Below are 15,354 nucleotides of genomic sequence, written 5' to 3' on the forward strand. Positions count from 1 at the left end.
TGTAAACTGTATAGATTGTATAAACTGACAGAGCTAGTGTCAAACACCATCGGCACTGTCAGACCAAGTTATTTTAATTGTATTGACTGGTTTTTAATGTTGTTAAACTTAAAGTTTTTATTGTTAAACTTAAAGGTTTTATTTATTATTGTATGTTTTATGAAATGTTGTTAGCCGCCCTGAGCCTGCCTAGGTGGGGAGGGCGGGATACAAATAAAATTTATTATTATTATTGCTGGAATAGCCTTGGGTCAGCCATAGTTCTGGCAGAGCTGTCCTTGAAAGGGAGAGCTTCTGGGAGAGCTCTCTCAGCCCCTCCTACCTCACAGGGTGGCTGTTGTGGGGGGGGGGAAGAAGGTAAAGGAGATTTTTGACCACTCTGAGATTCAGAGTATAGGGCAGGATATAAATCCAATATCATTATCATCGAAGGAAGCGAAAAGAAAGAGGGACAGAAATTTAATTTAAGAGACATATTTTGATTTATTCCAAATTTTTAAAAAACCACAATCGGAGTCCCTTCATACCTATCGGACCAAATTACGTTGGGGGAAGGAAGAGGCATGGAGATGGGGAGGGTGGGGGGAGAAAACATTCTTTGGTTTGAGAATGTTCTCAAGGAGCTAAAAGGGTAAAGAATAATTCTGTGATGTTCCATCGCTACAATGTAAGTAAGCGCAGAAGGTGGAGGAGGAGTCCCCTGACTTATTTCCCTCACCCTGGGTGGTGCTCTTTGTAGCCGCTGGATCACTAAAGCAGAACGTGACAGAGGGGCACGCCCCCCCCCCCCAAATTCTCACTGGAGTTTGAAACGCTTTGGGGATGTCTCCAAGCCCCAGCATACAAAAGTGGAGCCCCGATTCTGATCCGACAATCCTCCTCAGGCAAAATATCAGCCGACGCCTCCGTTCCTTCCTGCCGTCTTGTTCCCAAGTGAGGCACGATGTTTCTGGCGTCACGGTCACAACTCGTCATGGGTTGTTTTCGCTACGACCACCAGCTTGGAGAGTTCCGAGCGGAATTTGCCTTCCTTGTGGGATACTGAAAAGGGGAAGATGACAAGAGAGGCGTGAGACACGCGGGAGAGGCAAGATGGCGGAACAACTCAGCCTCGGGAGCCCCGTAGGTCTAGAAGGCTGAGAATTTGTAGCAAACCCCAAGCTATGGGTCTAATCCCACAGATCTTTTCCATTTGGGGTTGCCAGGTCCTCCATAGCCATTGGTGGGACGGGGGGGGGGGGGGTAGGGTTGCCAGATCCAGGTTGCGAAACTCCTAGAGATTTGGGGATGGAGCCTGACGAGGACAGTGTCATGAGCCCTGACGAGGAGCTGGAAGGGTTAACAGACCTGGAAGAGTTGCCAGCCAGTTCCTCAGCTGAACAAACAGCAGCTGGCCCATTAATCACTCTCCAGGCAGCAGTGTCAGATGTTGAGGATCAATCTCCTCCAAGCGCTCCTCCTCCCATCTCAAGAGTTCGAAGCAGGCTCCGGAAAGAACTTTCAGAGCGAAGACATGAGGCACACCGATGCTTCAGATCTCTCAGCCCTGAGTTCTAGCAGAGTCACTGCCACCCAGGGAGCAGGATGATTGAGACTCCCATATAGCTCCCACCCAGGACCTGGTAACCTTGTGGAAGCAACAAGTGGCTTGCATCCACACTCCTTCCTGATCCTGACCTGCTTGATTTCCTTGGCACCCTGACCTTTTGGCTTTTGGACATTGACTTCTGATTCCGGTTTGTGATTCTGCATTGGTGACTTGGCTCCTGCTTGACTTCCTGGACTTTGACCTTGGAATGGCTTTGGACTCCTGCCAGCCTGCACCCTGAGAACGTGACAGACTGGGACCTCTGTGGGGTACAGTGCCCTAGAGTCCACTCTCCAGAGCATCCATTTTCTCCAGGGAAACTGCAGTCTGGAGATAAGTTATAATTCTGGGGGATCCCCAGGTCCCAGCTGGAGGGCTGGCGTCCCTAGTTCCGGTAGTGGAGGTGCTTTCCTCCAGCACAAGGAGTCTTTCCGCCACCCAAGAGCCAAAACAAGGCTCCCTGGGCCAGACGTAAGCATGCCACTAGCACGCCTGCAGCACTGAAACCTGCACCATCTCATGAGGAAAGTGACAGTTCCAAAACTGCAAGAAGGGCGGCATCAGTAGAACACCGGGATGTTTGAGAGCACACCGGCTGCACAGTGAAAACATTCTGCATTTCTCCTCAAGCATTCACCGATCATGGCTTACCGGCTGTTTCTGTCACTTGGAATTCTTCCTCCTTCAAGGGGACATCTTTCTGTCCTCCGGCTGCAGCAGAAGACTACAAAGAAGAGAAAAGGAAAGGTGAAGACCAGAGGTGTCAAACATATGGCCTGAGGGCCGAATCAGGCCTGCAAGCCAGTCTGCTTCCTTCTCCCTCTCTCTTGCTCCTTTCTGCATCGCAGCTTGCTTTCCCAGGCTTGCTCAATCACACAGAAGCTACAGAGCAAAGCCTCTAGTTCTCCATTGGCTAAGGCTCCTCCCTTGGGGAAGAGGGAGAGCTTGATTTGCCAAGCTTTCTCAGTCATGCAGCGGAGCTACTGAGCCAAGCCTCTCTTCCTTCTATTGGCTGAGCCTCCTCCTCCCCCTCCCCGGGAGGGAGGGAAGAGCCAGAGCTTCCTTTCTCCAATTCCCTCGATTCCACAGGAGAAATACAAAGAGAAGAGAAGAGAAGAGAAGAGAAGAGAAGAGAAGAGAAGAGAAGAGAAGAGAAGAGAAGAGAAGAGAAGAGAAGAGAAGAGAAGAGAAGAGAAGAGAGAAGAGAAGAGAAGAGAGTCTCTGTGTCCTTTATAAACTTTGTATCTCTGCTTCCTGGCATTGCATTTTATGCCACACATGGTCCAACCCTAACAAGGTCTCATTCATGCCAGATCTGGTCCTCATAACAAATGAGTTCAACAACCCTGGTGAAGACCATGTAGAAAACATGAAGGTTCTTTCTTTCACATGTGGTGGACTTGTGAAAAAGCGAAAGAATTTTGGAAGATGATACAACAAGAAATCTCCAAAATTTTGGGTTATGATTTTAAGAAAACTGCAGAGACTTTTTTGCTTGGATTACAGTTAGAAAAATTTCCAAAGGAAGACAGGACTTTAATTCGGTACTTGCTCTCAGCTGCTAGGACATTGTATGCGCGGCTGCGGAAACGGGGAAAAATACCAGAGAAATGGGATTGGCTTGTGAAAGTGTTATCGTGGAGTGAGATGGACAAATTAACTAAAACTTTAAGAGACTATGATTTAGATATATTCAAAAAGGAGTGGAAGAAATTTAAAGGATATATGGAGAAAGAATGGAATATAAAAAGTTATTGGACAATTTATTAGCATTAATGAGAGAAGAAAAATATTGGACTTTGGTTAGCGGTACCTTTGCAATTGAATTTAAATTTATAACTTAGGGGAAGTCAAAAATTGGAGGGCGGGGGGGTTGAAATATCATATGGGTTAGCATAGAAAAGAGACAATTAATTATTGTAACCATATGTTATTAATAAATTGTTAAAACACAACAACCCTGGTGAAGACCTTCCAAGAGGCAGCGGATGATTGCGTGGGAATGTATTTAAACATTTCTAGCCTGCAGAGGCAACAGATTTCCAGCCCCTAAGGAAGTGTCAAGCATGCGGTTTCAATGAGGAGTCAGGTTTGATACAAAACTACCTTTATTGATAGACCGATACTTTCTGTGTAACAGATTCTTGAGAGTGATGCTAAAGACACATTGATACAATACTTTTAAGGCATACTTCAAAAGGATTCCAAAAGGTGGGGGTGAGGGATGCGCTCCCACACATAAACTATCATAAATGCCTACATTCTCACGGCGTTATCAGGACTCCCGTCCTTGCTTTCCCCAGATATGCCGCACTCCCTAACAGGAATGTATGGGAAGGTGCCGATTACTCTTTCTCAAGTTAGTTTCGTTTCTCTCTACTTCTACTTCGCAAGCAATAAAGCAAGAAGGGGGAGGGGGAAAGAATAACAGAGTTAATAGACCTTCGTCCTCCAAGATATTTCACAGGCCAGCTTTATGGAGGACCCTAAAACAATCAATTACCAGTGGAATTCTACCATGCTTGACAGGAAGCACCTGGGGTTGTGGCTTTTATGGAAGCTAAGCAGGCGTGCCCTGATGCCGATGGCCTAGGCTTACCAAATAATTCACAAAAACGAAGCAAGGTCAGTCCGGGTCAATATTTGGAGGGGAGACTACCAAGGAAGTCTGAGGTTGCTACGCAGAGGCAGGCAATGGCAAACCACCTCAAACCCAACCGGGTCGCCATGAATCAGCTGCAACTTGACGGTACTTTCCATCACCAAACAGGCGTGACTAGGTGGTCTGGGAGGCTGGCACATTTTTGACCATGTCTCTTATCCAAGGTTCTCCCTCCCACATTTTGCCCTCACAACCACTTTAAAAGGTAGGATTGCTCTCCAGGGAATGACTGGCCTATAGGAGTCACTGACGGGAGTTTCCTGGCAGAGTGGAGATTTCGTCTTAGGTCTGCCAGGTTCTAATCCAACACAACCATGCAGCAAGCAAGAGCCCCCAGAAGCTACTGTTGTAAAGAACAGATAAAAAGAATTCCAGTAGTATCTTGAGGAGCCCCGTGGCGCAGAGTGGTAAGCTGCAGTACTGCAGTCCAAGCTCTGCTCACGACCTGAGTTTGATCCCAGCGGAAGCTGGGTTCAGGTAGCCAGCTCACAGTTGACTCAGCCTTCTGTGGTCAGTAAAATGAGTTCCAGCTTGCTGGGGATAAAGTGTAGATGACTGGGGAAGGCAATGGCAAACCACCCCGTAACAAAAAGTCTGCCAAGAAAATGTCCCGATGTGACGTCACCCCACGGAACGGTAACGACCTGGTGCTCGTGCACGGGACTCCCCCTTTTAGTATCTTGAGGACAGATTTCTAATCACCTCTAAGATGTCTTAAGAAGTGAGCCAGAGGAACGACTGCACGGGATAGTTAATGGCGCCTTGCATAAACCCCTCGCCTCCCACCACAATTTCCTGGGCCTCTGAAAGAGACTTACAAAAGCCATGCCGTACTCGATCGTTGCCCCCTTCACCTTTGCCTCAAACTGGGTAAAGAAGAGATAGGATTTTCCCTGGGGCCTGGAAAGCAAAGAGAGAGGCACAACTGTGATATCAAGGAAGGAACAGATTAGTACTTCTTTTGTAGCAGGAGCTCCTTTGCATATTAGGCCACACCTCCCTGATGTAGCCAATCCTCCTGGAGCTTACAGTAGGCCCTGTCCTAAGAGTCCTGTAAGCTCTTAGAGGATTGGCTACATCAGGGGTGTGTGGCCTAATATGCAAAGGAGTTCCTGCCACAAAAAAAAGCCCTGGAAGAGATTATACATATTCCTGCCCAGGGAAGTAAGATTGCAGCACTCTCCTGACTGTCCTGTAAATCCAAGAAGCTCATCTGGTGGGCACACGAGAGAAGGGCCTTTTCCGTGGCAGCTGCATAGATCAGCCTCCCCTTGGGCACCTGGCCCCCTCACTTTTGATCTTCACAAGGCAGCTGAAGACAGACCAAACTTTATGTCTCCTACTTAAAACATATGGGATTTCCCCCCCCCACCCTCCCACATCGCATCAGGCTCTTTCTCTTCCTTATCTTTTCACTTGAAACATTATAATTCAGGGGTGGCCAAACTGCGGCTCGGGAGCCACATGAGGCTCTTTCACACACATCGTGTGGCTCTCAAAGCCTCCACCAACCCATCGGCCGGTCGAGGCGCGGAGTGGGGGCCGGCCGAGGGCGCCATAGACGAACCGCAGGCGTCGGCTGGGAGGACTGGGGAGTATCAACGGAGCCCCGGGGAGTGGAGGAGCCGAGGAGAGGCTAGTGAGCCCCAAGACTAGGGCGTTGGCGGATGCCTCTGCCCCCGCCCTGCTCCCCCCCCCTCCTCCTTCGCCCCTGTCATCTCGCGCCCACCGGCCCGCCCACCCTCTCCCTCTGCCTGCAAGCGCTGAATGGCACAACTGACTTAGCAGCCGGGTATCCCCAGTTAGAGAAGCCCTATACGGGGCTCAGGGGAACCCCGGTCGAGCGCTGAGCCAGAGAAGACCTGAAGCGCCGGACCAGCCAAGAGACCGCAAGGGGGACTTGCCTCCCCCCTCCCCTGACTGCCAGGCTACAGCTGCCTGAGCGGCTGAATTAAGCCTGAAGTGGTCACCATTTGCACTCGCACTTTAACATCACTGAAACTGATCCAACATCCTGATCCCACCGGCACCTGCATTTTAACATCATCGAGATCATCATTGAGACTAACTTAGTAAACATTACTAATGAAGAACATCTACGGGCAGTGTGCAATAACGACCCAATAGACTGCCTGGACTTACACCCCATGGATGAATGACTGCTAACTCGCTAGTAGTATTAATTATTATTATTGTTAATTTAATTATAGATTATTTCATCAATCAATTAGCGATAAAATTAATATTCAGATTTAAAAAAAAAAATCTTAACTTATTATTTAGGATGGGGGGGAGGGATTATTTATTAATAAGTTTAAGAACCAATGAAATTGTAGAATCCGAACTAATTGATTGTAAGGTGGATTGGGAGGGTTACTAAATTAACTTGAGACATAAATAGTGAGTTACCAATCAGGAATCGGTGGGGTTGGTGTGGAGGGTAAACAGAAGTGGCAGGTGGAGACAAGGTGGAGAGTGATACCGGTGACTTTATCTTGGGCTGATTCAGATGTCCGGCCAGGGGATTCCAGTGCTCCTGGGGAGGGGAAGATATGACGGTGGGAATAGACAGAAATATAATGGAAGGAGACAGAGACAAAGTGGTGCTCGGCCACCTTCCAGTCTACTTCCCATCCCAATGGTGGCGGGTAGTGGGTCTAAGAAGAAATGCTCGCCTCTGTCATTGGTGTTATGTAACGCCAGGTCCATAAATAACAAGACCGCAACCCTTAGGGAGTTTCTGCTACAGCAGAACGTGGACCTGGCTTGCGTGACCGAGACCTGGGTGAGGGACGGGGAGACAGTAGCTCTCTCCCAGATGTCCCCCCCGGGATACTCGGTCTTTCACCAATCACGGAGTAGCGGGCGGGGGGGAGGCGTAGCACTACTCATACGGGAGGATTACTCCTTTCGGGCTCTCCCGGGCCCAAAGATTGATGGGATTGAATGCGCCGGTCTGGCGTGGGATGTTGGAGAGGGGTTGGCAGTTTGGCTGGTGTACCGTCCGCCTAACGCACCAGCCAACGCCTTACCATCACTATTGGAGGCAGTGGCGGGCTGGGCGTTGGAGTACCCGAGGCTTATGGTCCTGGGTGACTTCAACGTCCATGCCGACGACACGGCCTCCACTCAGGCGATGGACCTGGTGTCGTCCATGGCGACACTAGGACTCTCTCAATTTGTCACGACTCCCACGCATCAGGCCGGGCACACATTAGACCTGATCTTTGCGTCCGGGATTTTGGTGAACGATATCGCCGTAGAAGCGATACCATGGTCGGATCACCTAGCCCTTAAGGCCCGTATGGGGATGCTGCCCCAACCCTGTATGGGCGGAGAGCCTATTTTGGCTCGCCCTCGGGGCCTGATGGACCCGGAACGGTTCCAAACGGTCCTGAGGGATCCTTGGCCCACTGGCAATTCCCTCGATGACCTGGTGGAGATCTGGCAGGGCCAGTTATCCAGGGCTATCGACGAAATTGCACCCCGGCGTCCTCTACGCCCTCGTACGAAGCTGGCCCCATGGTACACCTTGGGGTTGCGCCGGCTGAAGCAAGGGCTCAGACGACTAGAGAGGCAGTGGAGGCATACTCGGGACGAAGCAACGAGAACATCCTATAGAACGTTTATGAAGTCTTATGAGATGGCAGTCAAGGCTGCAAAGAAAGAATACTTTGCAACCAGGATTGCATCTGCAAACTCGCGCCCAGCACAATTATTTAGAATAATCGGGGATCTTATAACGTTGCCTCAAGGCAAACCAAACGTTAGAGAATTGGAAATAGGCTGTGAGGCATTTGCGAGATATTTTGCAGATAAAATCTCGTTGCTCCGCCAAGACCTGCCTACCACCTTGGATACAGTGAGTGAAATTGAGGTTCCGTGCCTGTCTTCAGGTTTAGTGCTGGACCACTTCGACCCGCTCAGCCTGGAGGAAGTCGACAGAATCCTCTCTGCTGCTCGCCCGACAACATGTGATCTGGACCCTTGCCCCTCCTGGCTGATTAAATCTTGCCAGGGGGAGCTTAGATGTCCTTTACGGGACATCATAAACAGGTCCCTCTTAGAGGGGCAATTTCCAACACCCCTAAAAGAGGCCTTGGTCCGCCCTCTCTTGAAAAAAGCTACAGCAGACCCGGCCGAATTGGCGAACTATCGACCGGTGTCTAATTTACCGTTTCTAGGTAAAATTATTGAGAGGGCTGTGGCGTTGCAGCTTCAGAGGTTTCTGGATGACGCTTCTGTCCTGGACCCATGTCAGTCGGGCTTCCGGCCGGGCCATGGGACGGAGACGGTGCTGGTCGCCTTGGTGGATGACCTCCAACGGCAACTGGACCGAGGCGGCGTTGCGGTGCTGATGTTGTTAGATCTGTCGGCTGCATTCGATACAGTCGACCATCGGCTACTGACGCGCCGCCTCGCCGACATTGGGGTTGAGGGGTCGGCCTTGCAATGGCTTTCCTCCTTTCTCCTAGGTCGGGGACAGAGGGTGGCTATTGGGGGGGAACGGTCCCGGAGGCGCACACTGGATTGCGGGGTGCCTCAGGGAGCAGTTCTCTCCCCGATGTTGTTCAACATCTATATGCGCCCCCTCGCCCAGATTGCCCAGCGGTTTGGGCTGGGTTGCCATCAATATGCAGATGACACCCAGCTCTATCTACTAATGGACGGCTGGCCCGACTCCGCACCAGGGAATCTCGACCGGGCTTTACAGGCTGTTGCGACATGGCTCAGGCTGAGTGGGCTGAAACTGAACCCAGCGAAGACAGAGGTCCTTTGCGTGGGTCGCGGCGCTCTGGGAAGGGAAATAGCTCTCCCGGCCTTCGATGGTGCGCTATTGAAAGCAGCGCGCCAGGTAAAGAGCCTGGGTGTTTTACTGGAGCCTTCACTATCAATGGAGGCCCAGATAGCAGCCACTGCCAAGTCAGCATTCTTCCATCTGAAGCGGGCAAGGCAGTTGGCCCCTTTCCTCGAGCGCCGGGACCTCGCAACAGTGATCCACGCAACGGTCACCTCAAGATTAGACTACTGTAATGCCCTCTACTTGGGGCTACCTCTGTGCCGGACTCGGAGACTGCAGCTAGTGCAGAACGCGGCAGCCAGGCTGTTGCTGGGGCTCCCAAAACGGGAGCATATACAGCCGGGGCTGCGTGAACTGCACTGGCTGCCGATTGTATACCGAGTCCAGTACAAAGTGTTGGTCGTTACCTTTAAAGCCTTATATGGCCGAGGACCTGCCTACCTGAGGGACCGTCTTTCCCCATACGAACCCCAGAGAGCACTGAGGTCAGTCGGGAAAAATCTAATGACCATCCCCGGGCCGAAGGAGATAAAATATCAGAGCACCAGAGCACGGGCATTCTCGATTGCGGCTCCTACTCTGTGGAACCGACTCCCCGAGGAGGTGCGGGCCCTGCGGAACCTTGAGCAGTTCCGCAGGGCCTGCAAGACCGTCCTTTTCAAATTTGCACACCCGGACTGTTAGGAAGATCAGAAATTAAGGAGCCGCTAACGCGGTTGAAGAACTATACCGCAGAATAACTGTATTTATTGAACTGGTTTTTAATGTTATTAAGTTTATTGTTGATATTTTATATTGTTAAACTTAAAGGTTTTATTATTATTATTGTATGTTTTTATAAAATGTTGTTAGCCGCCCTGAGCCTGCTGAGGTGGGGAGGGCGGGATAGAAATAAAATTTATTATTATTATTATTATTATTTAAAATTGCTTTCTTCCCACCTTTCCCCCCCTCCTCCCTCCTCATCCATTTTCCTTCCTTCCGGCTTTCAAATGTCTGACATTCACGTTTTGTGCCTCAAACATCTGAAGTTTATTCTATGTGGCTCTTACATTAAGCAAGTTTGCCCACCCCTGATACATTATCATAACTGCTGTGAAATTGCTGGGTGCCCTTCAGCAAGCACCCTCCAGCTCAGCACCCCCCCCCCCCCGCCCAGTGTTTATTTATTTTACTTATTTATTAAAACATTTACACCCTACCTTTCCTTGTGGCTCAAGGCAGCTTACAATACTAAACAGTTTAAAACGAAAAATAAAACAGCAAAAATAAAGCCTCAACTCTCTCTCCCCCCTCCCCAGATGGCTGCCATTCAAACCCCCCCCCCCAAAAAAAAGCCCTGGCCAATGGGCAGACCTTATGACATCTCCTGAAAACCTCCAAGGAGGGGGCCCCTGTGACCTCTTTACACACCTTATTCCACAGAACTGGAGCTACCAGGAGAAGGTCCAGGCTCTGGTCAGCGCCAGACAGGGACCCCTAAGTGGTGGGACAGCCAGCAGATGGCTGCCAGATGACTGTGACTGGCACAGAGAAAAATATAGAAGGAAATAGTCCTTCAGTATTGGGATGGTAATCCTGGCCTACCCTGAGCAGGGCTTTTTTTGAAGCAGGAACTCCACATATTAGGCCACACCCCCCAATGTAGCCAATCCTCCAAGAGCTTACAGGGCTATTCTTACAGGGACTACGGGAAGCTCTCGGAGGACTGGCTCCATCAGGGGTGTGTGGCCTAATATGCAAAGGAGCTCCTGCTACAAAAAAAGCCCTGCCTTTGAGATTGTTGTAAAGGTTACCAGAGACCACATTGAGCAATTCTACATATGTGGTAATATCTTAGCCAGGGGTGGCCAAACATGTTTAGCGTAAGAGCCACATGGAATAAATCTCAGACGTTTGAAAGCCACAAGGAAGGAAGGAAACCAAATAGATGAGAGAAGGGAGGGTGAGGTGGAAAGATAACAACTTTAAAAGAATTCTCCAAGCTGCCGGTTGGCTTGGAGAAATAATTTAAAGAGACAAATGCCTTCTCCAAGCCAGCTGAGTGGGCAGTGGGGGCTTCGGGAGCCACGCAACGTGTGTGAAAGAGCCACATGTGGCTCCTGAACCACAGTTTGGCCACATGATCTATAACCCTGACCTGGACAGCCTAGGCTAGCTTGATCTCGTCAGATCTTGGAAGCTAAGGGAGATTGGCCTTGGCTAGTAGTTGGAAGGGCAACCTCCAAGGAATGCCAGAGGTGTGACGCAGAGGCAGGCAATGGCAAACCACCTCTGAAATGTTTCTTGCCTTGAAAAAACAAGTCTAGCTCACCACCTGGTGGAACATAATGCTAAAAGAGCTAGGACATTTGCTTGCCAGACCATCTTAGGATCTCCTGGCTATACTACACACAACACCACATGACAATAATAATTACCATTTTTTAGGAAAGCAGTTTTAAAGTTTAGGAAAGCAGTTTGTACCAACCTCCAGACTGAACACGAGAACAGTAAGTTGTCTTCACTGACTCCGACACTCATCTGCCATTGCTAGGATGAAAATGGGATGCGGGGTCAGTCTCAGAACCCACCTGCACAACCCTCTTCATATCCCTCCCTGATGCCTTAGAAAGCTGCTAGCAGAATTGCCAGATCCAGGAAAACTCCTGGAGCTTTTGAGGTGAAGCCTGGGGAAGACAGTGGGGTACAAGGCCAGAGAATCCACCTTCCAAACCATCCCTTTTCTCCAGGGGAACTGCTCTCTGTAGCCTGGTGATGAGCTATAATTCCAGGGGATCCCAAGGCCCACCTGGAAGCTAGCATCCCTAACTTCCAGGCACATTCAAGGTCATAATATCAACAAGGCATGTTGATCATGCTGTGTATCTGTGAGAGAGAAAACTCAGATTTTTGTTATCAGTTTTTAGGTGCAAGCTGCGCGGCACATCCCACAGTGAAGTTTCAGCCTTTATTCACTTCCAGCACTTTGGCTGGGAGAGGGGAAGGAAAGCCGAGAACCTTGGGCCATCCCAGAATGAGCTTCTGCTTCACTCCCAGCAACGCTGCTCTGTGTCGACAGGCTATCATCGATATTTCCCCTTGGAGCAGCTGACATGATGGGTCCATCTCACAGACTGAGCACTTGGCCGTGACGGAGAAATGGACCAAAAATCAGAACACAGAACTCGGATGTCAGGAACAGGGTTTAAATAAAAGCAACCCAGCGACCTCCCAGGATGAAGGAACTTACCTCATTTGTCCCGCCTTGAGCTGCATAGGTAAAAGTGCATTCATAATCTCCCTGAAAAACACACAAAGAGGAAAAAATACAAACCTAGGAGTTAGGATCTGGGAGACCTCCTGGGTGACTTCAGGATCTGGGAGGCCTACTGGGTGACTTTGGGCCAGTCACATACTCTCCACCTAACCTTCCTCACACAAGTATCTGAAGAAGCGAGCGGTGATTGACGAAGGCTCCTACCCTGCCACAAATTTTATCAGTCTTTAACGTGCTACTGGTCTCTTACTCTTTCTTACTCTTTTCTACTGCTACAGACAAACACAGCTTACCCATGTTGATCTACTTTCACAGGGTTATTGATCAGGGCTTTTTTTCCTTAGAAGGAACTCCTTTGCATATTAGGCCACACACCCCTGATGTAGCCAATCCTCCAACAGCTTACAGGGCCTACTGTAAGGTCCAGGAGGATTGGCTACATCGGGGTGTGTGGCCTAATATGCAAGGGAGTTTTAAAAAAAAAGCCCTGGATTAATCCCCCCCCCCCCAAAAAAAAGCTACCTTCCTCTTGATGTGCCTTTGGGATAACAGAAGCAAACAAACCCTGAAAACTCACAAACTGGTACGAAAATCTTACCCCCTTCCTCCGCAAGGGAGGAGCCTCAGCCAATGGAGAAAATAGAGGTTTTGCTCTGTAGCTCCTGTGTGATTGAGCAAGCCTTGCAAAGCAAGCTGTTATGCAGAAGAAAGCAAGTGATAGGGAGAAGGAAGCAGGTAACAGCCAGTTGCTTGGGGATCTGATTCAGTCCCCAGGATGCATGTTTGACACACTTGATTTAAAGCCTCGCGATTTGCACCTATTAAAAATTAGTTTGCAAAACAGCATTGCTGCCCGAAGTGGTCAGTGTCATCAGGGAGCCATCACTCCATTGCCCAACATAATGCAAGTTGGCCTCGCTTGATCACTTTGTACGGACCTCCAGCCAAGCAAAAGTTGTTAGAAACCTGCAGAACACTGAGCCGCCAGCATCCAATCCAAAAGCGAGAACGCTTCTTTCACCTCGCTAGCTAATCAAAAAACATGACAGAAGTTTCATTTCCCCCTAGTTGCCAGGACAGACTCGGCCAATCAGCCGCCTCCACCTGGCTGGCGCGTCCCCCCAACCCCCTTACCAGGCTCTTGGAGAAAGAGTGGACTATTCCTCCAGGCCTCACGTCGAATTCGGCTGTGCTGGCGCCTTCTTCCGTCCCGGCTGCGGCATAAAAGACACGGGAGAGGAGAAAAAATGCCAGTAAACTATCCCGGAGCTGCCGCTCACCGACAGATCTGGGCGCCGCCATCTTGGAAAAGCCTTACCGTCGCTGCGACGGCTAGCCGGAAGGGTCATTTTAAGAGCTCTTTTCCGGGTGCCTTTTGCCCTTTTCCGCGCGAGGCCGCGGAGGCCGCCTTTGAAATGGGCAAAGCTGTGCTCGAAGCAATAAATATTGAATAATACTTCGTTGGGCTTAAAGGTGCCTCTGGACTCCATTTTTGTTCTCGAAATAAAGTAGGGAGCGCTGCGAGACTTGTGTAAGGGCAGTCGCGCAGGCGCTGCCCGTCGTGGTTTCCCAATTCCAAGTCAGATATATTTGAAATGTGCAAACCTAACTGAACATGTGGAGTTTCACCATTTTGGGGTGGCTCATCGCCAGTGTTCCCTCTAAGATGAGTTAGTGTGAGCTAGCTCACAGATGTTTAGCCTCCAGCTCACCCTTTTTTTTTTCTCCGCTCAGGAAAAATGGCCTCGAAGCAAGCAAATGTATGCAGAAGCTCACAACTTGAATGCCAGCAGCTCACAAAATAGAATTTTTGCTAACGAGACTCCACAGTTTAGAGGGAACATTGCTCATCTCCCCTATTGGACGTTAGTATTAGAAAAGAGCACTCCTGGTTAGAAGTGCCTTAATTTCCTAGAGTTGCCAGCCTCCAGGTGGGGCCTGGAGGTTTCCTCTTAGGACTGACCTCCAGCTGGCAGGCCTGTAGCCACAGGGGGGCCTGTGGGGGCACTGCCCCCCCCAACTTCCAGGGGGGGGCCCTCCTGAGTGCAGTCTGGTTTTTTCACTTTTTATAATGGCTGACCTGGCAAAGCATTATCAGTGGCAGCCAGAGATAGTTGAGCAGGGCTCAGTAAGGCAGAGGAAGCCATGTGGAATGAGCTGGGAAGGGGGGGATGGATGGAGCTCCTGGCTGCAAAGTGCCAGGATGGGAGAGAGGGAGGTGGAAAGAAACCACCCCCCACCCCCGCTAGCACACATGGTACAGTCCTTTCTTCACTCCAAAGTTTTAGGAATGGCTGCCTCAATTTGGCCATATTCAGAGCCTCCAGCTTCTGCCCCTACCCCAAAAAGCTTCTGAGAAGCAGCAGGCCCTGCAGTGGATGGAAATGGGTGCCCCCTAACTTTTTAAAAAGCCCCCTGACATGTAAAATCCTGGCTACGGCCCTGCCAGCTGGTAGAGATCACCTCCCCTGGAGAAAATGACTGCCTTGAAGGGTGGACTTGGACATTGTACTATCCTGAAGCCCCTCCCCTCCACAAACCCCACCCTCACAGGGATCCACCTCACAAAGTCTCCAGGTATTTTCTGACAAAGACTTGGCAACTCTAGTGCTAGCGAATTGTTCGTTTGTCTGTCAATCCAATGCTAATATTTTGTATAGTACATGATTTGATTTATTGAACTCCTTGCTGCAAGACGACAGTCACCACCTGAGATGGGAAAGGGTAAAGAGATATCAATGGGCCATTTCGTATGCAAAGAGGTGCCAGAGCTCATTAGCACAACTCGTTTGCATATGCCACACATCCCTGACATCACTGGAAGGTGTACTAAATTAGATCAGCTCAGCATCTACCATAAAATGCTTTTTGAATTATAATTGTCACCATAAAACCTTCTGCCCCTACCCCAAAAAGCTTCTGAGAAGCAGCAGGCCCTGCAGTGGATGGAAATGGGTGCCCCCTAACTTTTTAAAAAGCCCCCTGACATGTAAAATCCTGGCTACGGCCCTGCCAGCTGGTAGAGATCACCTCCCCTGGAGAAA

At 49.8% G+C, this 15,354-nt stretch overlaps 1 protein-coding gene across 1 annotated transcript; it reads right to left on the reverse strand.

The window, feature by feature from the left end:
• Window positions 1-463: 463 nt before the first annotated feature.
• On the reverse strand, window positions 464-13,726 carry MYDGF (myeloid derived growth factor). Its single transcript, XM_060232675.1, has 6 exons — window positions 13,445-13,726; window positions 12,284-12,334; window positions 11,522-11,583; window positions 5,069-5,150; window positions 2,240-2,312; window positions 464-1,041 (listed from the first exon to the last, which is right to left on the reverse strand). The coding sequence occupies exons 1-6, from the start codon at window positions 13,610-13,612 to the stop codon at window positions 962-964; spliced, it is 516 nt and encodes a 171-aa protein (XP_060088658.1). The 5' UTR covers window positions 13,613-13,726; the 3' UTR covers window positions 464-961.
• Between the last annotated feature and the right edge of the window lie 1,628 nt (window positions 13,727-15,354).

The sequence above is a fragment of the Heteronotia binoei genome, chromosome 2 (assembly GCF_032191835.1).
Source record: "Heteronotia binoei isolate CCM8104 ecotype False Entrance Well chromosome 2, APGP_CSIRO_Hbin_v1, whole genome shotgun sequence".
Taxonomy (NCBI): domain Eukaryota; kingdom Metazoa; phylum Chordata; class Lepidosauria; order Squamata; family Gekkonidae; genus Heteronotia; species Heteronotia binoei.